This window comes from Morone saxatilis, unplaced genomic scaffold (genome assembly GCF_004916995.1).
Source record: "Morone saxatilis isolate NCDOM2014 unplaced genomic scaffold, NCSU_SB_2.0 Contig19, whole genome shotgun sequence".
Taxonomy (NCBI): Eukaryota; Metazoa; Chordata; class Actinopteri; family Moronidae; genus Morone; species Morone saxatilis.
In genome coordinates this window covers 5,888,323-5,896,287 of record NW_023339751.1, presented here as the reverse complement: position 1 = coordinate 5,896,287, position 7,965 = coordinate 5,888,323, and the positions used below count along the sequence as shown (strand labels likewise).

Genomic DNA, 7,965 nt, shown 5'->3' with positions numbered 1-7,965 from the left:
CAGAGAGAAGACAACAAACGCCTGGTTTGAGACAAAGGCGGCCAGCTCGACAGCTGAGTCTAACAGGCTAACGAGCTTCCGTCAGCTTGGCCCGTTTGTGTTCTACCGTTTACAAGTTAATAGCGGCGCGTTAACGTTCAGGTTTTTTGCAACAAAGTCGGGGCGATGCTATCGGAGGAGAGAGGGGGGGGGGGACAAGGCACAAATCTACTGCACTTGCTGCCACGATTTTAAAACAACCAGAGGAGCAATAAAGCGAGAGCCAGGAGCTTTGTCACAGTCGTTGATCGGGCGAAGATTATAGTTGGTCGTCTCTCGTCGGCCCAGATGAGTGACGTCTCTTGGACGGTTGGAGTGGACGTCGGCGCGCTTTTGATGGGTCGCCTCGATTGAACCACGCCAACCTGTGATTTGGTGAGGATGAACTAAAACGCGGGGGCGTGGCGTTGCTGAGATGATCGTTTGATTATGAAATTTGCGTCTCCCCGTCAGCGGTGAGCGGCTACCGAGTTGTTGGCGATGGAAGCAGCAGATGAGAGGCTGGTCAGCTGAAGTTAATCTGGCTTGTGGTGTTTGCGATTACCTTAAAAGGTAAGAATTATTATCAGTTTATACATCATAGGCCTATTTTAAATGGCTAAGCAAAACGTACAATATAAGAAGATCATTCCTTTGTTATCCCTCTAGGGAGGAATTCAGGGCTTGAGGGCAAAAGTTTTTAGTGCAAAAACAGAAACAAAGAAATCACAATAAAAATATTACTAAGTGTTATACTTAAGTCATTTTAAGTAATTTTCCCCCTGGGCATTATTAAAGTATTTTCTGATTCCTGATTCTGTATATTAGAAGATATAAAAACGTATTTGAAATGGAAAGTATACACACTATGCATTGTTTCAAGTAGGACATGAGCTGCCAAAATATGGAGCGCAGAAATTAACTTGACTTTAAACTATAAAAACTAAAACTTACTCAGAACTAGCTAAAAGTGGAAATAAATAATAAATAGGGATTGCAAAAGGCCTTGTGCGTTGTAGGTTAGGAGTTTTAGAACCAGTCTTGGTCTGCGGGAGGGTTAGAGGTACTGGAGCTGTGGGGGTGTTGTGGAGTCTAGATGCTGATGAAACCGCTTTGAGGCTTGGGGCTGGGTCAGTCTGTACCTGAAAGTGCTCCTGAGCTGCCTCAGCTCAGTGTAGAGAGGTAAACCCATGTTTTCTGTATTTAAAAAAAGATCTTGAGGACAGTCATCTCAGTACTTTAAGACTGTTGAAAGGACAGATGCAAAGTCTTTTTCTCATTGTTGATCCCAGGGCTGTGTGTTGGCAAGAATCTGGCGATACACATCACGATACAGAGGTTATGATTCAATATATTGCTACTGTTATCAGAATCAGAATCACTTTTATTGGCCAGGTATGTGTACACAGATGAGGAATTTGATGGTTTCTCAATGTACATACACAAAAAAGCATAACCAAGATAAAAAAATGCAGATAAATTACTATGTACAGATATATAAGCATAAACAATAACATATGTAGACAGGAAGACAACAAGCAAGGCAATTGCATATTGTGATATTGTTTTAAAAGATTTGCCCTAGTATAAAGAACACACCAACATATGTATACAATCTTTACTTTCTTTTTCAGGCAACCAGAATAGTGGGATCTGCATTTGTATTGATCACAGTCTCTGTAACATCCAGCACCACAGCCCTCAGTTTATATTTAGACCACTGCTGTTTAGCGGTTGGGGGTTTAATCAATACAATATCACAAAACAAAATATCATGATACAACATTTTGAAATATTTTCTTACACCCATAGTTGATCCTGTGTCTGGAGGTTTGTAAATTGATCTTTTTGCTTTTTTAACTGATAGATGCAACGTGTGAGATGGGAAAATATAACATGTTAGATCAAACGTCCATTCTAGGATGTGTTATTAGTTTTATATAGAAAGTTAGTGAACGTCCTCTACAGTCTTGAGAAAATAATCCTCTTTTCTCTCTTATATGCAGTCAAAAGCTATTAAAATAACCTCAAAGGGTACCTACAGTATACAGGTTGCCATGAACATCTGGGGAAAAAATTAAAGACAAATTAGAGGGGAATGGTTTTGGGCATATATAAACTTCTTCTCCTTTCCTCCCCTAATAGCAATATACAGACATAGAAAATATGGGAGCGAGACCATAGCAATATTAGCAATAAATACAATATAAAATATGTAGCAATATTTCTGACTCCATTAAATACAATCACTATAGTTCATTCATGCTGATTTCTGCATCCATGGTACTTTCCTCATTATCTTTTTGAATGCACACTGGTAAACTTCTTTCCCAATAAATGTGCCTTTTCCTTATCTGTTATTGCTCCATCATCCTCTAATACTGACATTTCAGTAAATACTTCCCCCCCCGACTCATTTTCTTGCATGGACCATAACTCTCCTATCTTAACATCCCTCCCTATAGAAGAACAATAACTCCTCCATGCATTTAATTTATTATTCTTAATTACTCTTCAAGCTTGAGCCTTTTTCTTCTGATAATTAATTAGATTCTCTTGGTTACATTTTTCCTCGACATTCCCTGTGCACTATTTCGTTCTTTAATAGCTTCTCTACTGTTGTCCTTTTCCCCTCTACTGACTTGAATGCTATGCTATTCAGTGCTGCATTTAGTATTAAATGTGAAACTTCAGATGTACATTCCTCTCTCTTACAGACAGGGTTCATATGGTGGGGAACTTTAAAACTATTTCTGAAATCATATTGAAAAATAAAAGGGCCAGAAGTGACCAGAATTGTTTATAAAATTGGGTATCCGTCTGAACCTGGGGACTTGTTGTGCATGAGTTGCAGAGCCTTCTTCAGTTCGTCAAGGGTGAGGGGTTTTTCCAAGTTCTCGGTCTGGGTTATGTCGAGTTTTGGAAAGGAGGCATTCCTCAGAAAAGTTTCAGCTTCTGTAGATGTTGTGTCATAGTCAGGAGTGTATGGTTTTGAATAGTAATGTCTGAATCATTGTCATTTATTGCAGTGTGGTCATGTATGGTGTTTCCGGAGACATCTTTTATTGATTGATTTATTTATAGATTTTTGTTTGCTGTTGACCAGTTTTATTACCAAATTCAAAATGTGCACCAGGGAGAAGTTTTATTAAATCTCCTGAGAACCAGATGGTACTTGTGGGCCTTATCCAGCTAGACAAATGAGAAAGGAAGTAGTTGTATTCATTAACATTGACATTGACTGAGTGCCTTTGATACAGTCTCTCATGAGGAGGTCCTCGAAAGGAAATTAATTGATGAGTTGGTCAGAAGACTCATTGCAGGCTTCTATGTTGCTTGTTACCAGTGCAAGTGAGACCGAATGATTGGGTTCAAGCAAGCTGATCCCATACAAATTGAATCCACAGTAATACAGACAATTTGGATATTGTCAGAAATGGATTCAGCATCCTCAGTAACCCCTCCATTATTGTAACAATCAGCCAAGCAGTTTCTGAAATACTGTCTATATAACTCACTTCTTAAAACATCTTTTTTAAAAAGCCTTTTTATTTATTGTAGCAAACTGATGTTAATGTCTGATAATTAGTATTATTGTTTATCATATTATCATATATTAGCTATGGGTATTTTATTCTTTTATTTGTATATTTCAACTGTTTTATTATGTGCCCTGGTGCGGTTAATTGTGCAATATCTGTTTTATTGTTAGTGTTTATTTTTTTACTGATGGGGCTATTTTATTCTGCCTCACCTCTATATTATTTTAATTGTTATGATTTTATTTGTTGCCTAGTGCCTCCTGAAATGTTTTAATCCTGGTTCTGGCCATGTAAGGCACTTTGTAATTTTGTTTTGAAGAGTGCAGTAGGAATAAAATGTATTATTATGTTAAATTATGCGAATAATCATAATTGTCCAACATATGCAAGTTAGTACTCGGCCGTTTCTAGATGCTTGAGACGCAAAACTTTACATTTCTAACATAAAACCTTCGCAGTGCTCAACCTTTACCGGTCTGTTGATGTAGTTCTGTTGAATTCCGCCAGAGGGCAGCAGTGCGCCCCGCAGCGTGCAGTCTGCCGGAAATCGATCCGAGGAAGAAGAGAGCGGAAGCAGAAGCTAGCGATGGAGATGTTTTTGTTTTGACGGCTGCAGAATAATAATTGTAACATATGTAGCAAAAATGGTTGTTTTATAGACCTCAACACTTTCATATTGACCCGATTATAACTGTGATTTGACCGCGCCCTCCTCAATAAGTGAACTAACTCCGAGCTAACAGCAGAAAACGAGGAAAAGAGTGAAAATGAACGCAAGTAGAAGCAAAGACAACGGAGAAGTTATTAAAAACTACCACAAACAGGCGTTTGAATACATCTCCAAGGCGTTGAGGATCGATGAAGATGACACAGGTTTGTTTATTGGTTTTCATGGAGTTATTATGAGATGTTTTTTTGGGACACACCCTGTTGTAAACAAACAAACAACAACAAACAACAACAAACCCTCCTCTCTGTGCTGACAGGAGAAAAGGAGCAGGCTGTGATGTGGTACAAGAAGGGGATTGCTGAGCTTGAAAGGGGAATAGCTGTAGAGCTGACAGGGCAAGCAGGTAATAATGCAAACAAACAAAAACACATACATGGTGTGCATAGTGTTGACATGCTTTAACCTCCCTGTTGTTGTTTTTATTCACAGGAGAGCAATATGACCGAGCAAAGAGACTTCAGGACAAAATGGTCAACAATCTCACCATGGCTAGAGATAGGCTTTCCCTGTTAGGTGAGTGAGGCGTCTTGGTTTGTCTGACATGATTACGTTGGTGTCTGAGATGATGCAGCAGATCAATACTGTTCTTGTAGGCAAAGTAAGATTTTCATTGTGCGTATACTCGCCTTGTGTTTCTACTGTACGTATGATAATGAACCCTCTTGAATCTTGTGTTGCAGAGAAAACACTGGCGTCTAAGAGGAGGAGTGACCCCCAGAAGAACTCAAATCATGTTCTTCCACAACCAAAGTCTGTACCTAAAAGCCAGCCTGCGGTGCGAGCTGTGTCCACCAACGTCCGGCCCTCCACTGCTGTCAGACCCCCGTCTAAACCCAGTGATCCAAAGGTGATTGTGTGATTTAGTTGTATGTTATGTCTATTTCTGATTAGGCAAATCTTATTGTGATTGTTTTGATGGATATTGAGATTTTGATATGATTTGTTATTAATGGGGATGTTGTTTTTTGCATCACAGTTTTAACTTCCCCAAAAGAAAACCTAAACTCATGATGATGTGACATTTGTGTGTGAACCAAATGTGTTCTTACATGTGTAGATGAAGATTTATAAGCCAGGGATTCTCTGCTTTATTATAACGCTGTTACACATTTTACCTTCCTGCTTCTGCAGTTTGGATATTGCACTTGGCCATGTTGTCATTTTGATAGTATTCCGATTAATCGTGCGGCCTGTAAATGCTTTCTGGATATTTTTGCCCCCGTTAAGGTGACCCCACGGACGGGAAAAGCTCAAAATGGAAAACCTTCAGCTGTGAAACAACCCCTAAAGAGGGATATGAAAAATTTCAAGAATGTGGACAGCAAACTGGCCAACTTGATTATAAATGAAATTGTTGACAGGTATTTAAAAGCAGTATCACACAACACCTGTTCCTTTTTTCTGTTAGTGGATTTCTATGCTGTAGTTAAAGTTTCTTTCTGTGTTCACTGCAGTGGAGCGTCTGTATCCTTTGAAGACGTTGCGGGACAGGAACTGGCCAAGCAAGCGCTCCAAGAGATCGTCATCCTCCCTGCCTTAAGACCAGAGGTGATCGCTTACAGTTTGTCTCTGATTGCTATATTCCAGCTGTGTGTAGGGTTCAGTGGCATCTAGAGGTCTAGTTGCTGATTGCAACACCCTCACCGTATCCTCCCGTTTCAAGCATGTAGGAGAAACAACGATGACTTCAAAACTTGAGATAAAAGACCCTATCTAGAGACAGTGTTTGGTTTGTCCATTCTGGGCTACTGTAGGAACATGGTGGTTCAAATATGGTTGGATATCTTCAAAGACAAGCTGTCTCTTGCTGCTTTCTCCAACATTAGCTACCCTAGCTTTAATGCTTTCTTTACATTTTGTCCCTCAGCTCTTTACTGGCCTGAGGGCTCCGGCACGTGGCTTGCTTTTATTTGGCCCGCCTGGAAATGGTAAAACCATGCTGGTAAGTTGAGTGTTCTTTCCAACCCAGACAACCAAGACTGTGCGTTATGATTTGCATATAGCTGATGATAGTTTGGCTTCAGCATTATCAGTTGAATCACAGCTGTTACTTCCTCTCAAAAGGCCAAAGCAGTCGCAGCCGAGTCAAATGCCACATTCTTCAACATCAGCGCTGCCAGTTTGACCTCAAAATATGTAAGAAAACACTTAAAGTTATATTTTTTTCTGTAGTAGCTCTCCACAGTTCACTAAATTTAGTGTAGATTTTTTTTTTAACCTTTCCTGTCTTCACCATGACAGGTGGGAGAGGGCGAGAAGCTTGTACGAGCACTGTTTGCAGTCGCCAGAGAATTACAGCCCTCTGTCATCTTTATCGGTTTGTATTTCTCGATTTGTGGACTAAATGTGACCCAAACACCAACCTTTATCCCTCTTAAATTGTTTTGAATTAATCTTATTTTCAGATGAAGTTGACAGCCTGCTCTGTGAAAGAAGGGAGGGAGAACATGATGCCTCTCGTCGATTAAAAACCGAGTTCCTCATAGAGTTTGACGGGGTAAGAGCAGCAGCAGCTGTCGCTCTACAGCCTCTGAAATTTGATCATGAACCCGCTTTAGACTGTTGAAGTCACTGTTATCTCAGAGAGCGCTGGTGTTATTTTCACAACGGTGCTTCTTTGTTCCAGGTGCAGTCCGGAGGAGATGACAGGGTGCTTGTAATGGGAGCGACCAACAGGCCTCAGGAGCTCGATGACGCAGCACTGAGGTCTGTGATTCTACTCCACATGCTGCACAATTATCATTTATTTCTTTTTGTACAAGCTATTGCAGTTTTTTCTCTTGTGTTAATCCCACAGGCGCTTTGCAAAAAGGGTTTATGTGGCTTTGCCGGATGATGAGGTATTAACTGTGGAACCAATCTCACAGTTCATTACTGTGATCACTGATCTTTGTTAGCTTTGAAATGTGAATGGTGCAACATTTTTTAAGTTCCCTGAGTTATAGGATGTAACTCTTGTCCCTCCAGACAAGATTCACGCTGCTGAAAAATCTTTTGGAAAAACAAGGGAGTCCACTGAGCAAAAATGAGCTCTCTTCTCTTGCCAAGTGAGTTTCATATTCACATACTGCCTTTACAGCATTATTTGTGTGTTTACTTGCATTAATTCCCGGATATGTAACTTGATAGAAAAACTGCAGGATATTCAGGAAGTGATCTCACGTCGTTAGCCAAAGATGCAGCGCTCGGGCCGATCAGAGGTAAGACATCTTCACCACATTATTGTATAGTTCATGTATATTTGAGCCTGTGTGATGAGCTAAATCGGCTTCTTTTTCATGTGATCATCCTTTCAGAGCTGGGACCAGACGAAGTCCGAAGAATGGCTGCTAGTGAGGTAATGCTGTTAAAGTACTCACAATACTACATACACACTACATTCTTAAAATGTAAGAACCAATAGACCTATATATAAGAGAGAGAGTATAAGAGTATACGAGTCTAAGAACGGCAGCTCAGAAGAGGACAAGCATTACAGCTGGATCAGTTAAAAAGTAGCAACCCACAAGAATTTTGGAAAGAAATAAACAAATTGGGCCCTAAGAAATGAAAGAAAATCCCAGTGAACATTAGATTAGTAATGGTGATACTGGGGGAAAGACTTATGTTCATGAAATGATATTCCACCAGGTTTTGATGATGGGCACTTAAATAATATTTGTGCTAAAAAAAAAA

The 7,965-nt window shown here is 39.9% G+C and overlaps 1 protein-coding gene across 1 annotated transcript in view; it reads left to right on the top strand.

Annotated features, from left to right (window-relative positions):
- Positions 1–4,107: 4,107 nt before the first annotated feature.
- The window catches only part of LOC118329654 (spastin-like), a 5,238-nt gene continuing 1,380 nt past the window's right edge, over positions 4,108–7,965 (top strand). The window contains exons 1-15 of the mRNA XM_035663887.1: positions 4,108–4,433; positions 4,547–4,633; positions 4,720–4,803; positions 4,971–5,137; positions 5,518–5,651; positions 5,745–5,838; positions 6,158–6,232; positions 6,355–6,426; positions 6,532–6,607; positions 6,696–6,787; positions 6,917–6,996; positions 7,088–7,130; positions 7,258–7,337; positions 7,420–7,490; positions 7,587–7,627. Of these exons, the coding sequence (XP_035519780.1) occupies positions 4,328–4,433; positions 4,547–4,633; positions 4,720–4,803; positions 4,971–5,137; positions 5,518–5,651; positions 5,745–5,838; positions 6,158–6,232; positions 6,355–6,426; positions 6,532–6,607; positions 6,696–6,787; positions 6,917–6,996; positions 7,088–7,130; positions 7,258–7,337; positions 7,420–7,490; positions 7,587–7,627 (1,302 nt within the window). The 5' untranslated portion in view covers positions 4,108–4,327. The remainder of the gene's footprint in view (positions 4,434–4,546; positions 4,634–4,719; positions 4,804–4,970; positions 5,138–5,517; positions 5,652–5,744; positions 5,839–6,157; positions 6,233–6,354; positions 6,427–6,531; positions 6,608–6,695; positions 6,788–6,916; positions 6,997–7,087; positions 7,131–7,257; positions 7,338–7,419; positions 7,491–7,586; positions 7,628–7,965) is intronic.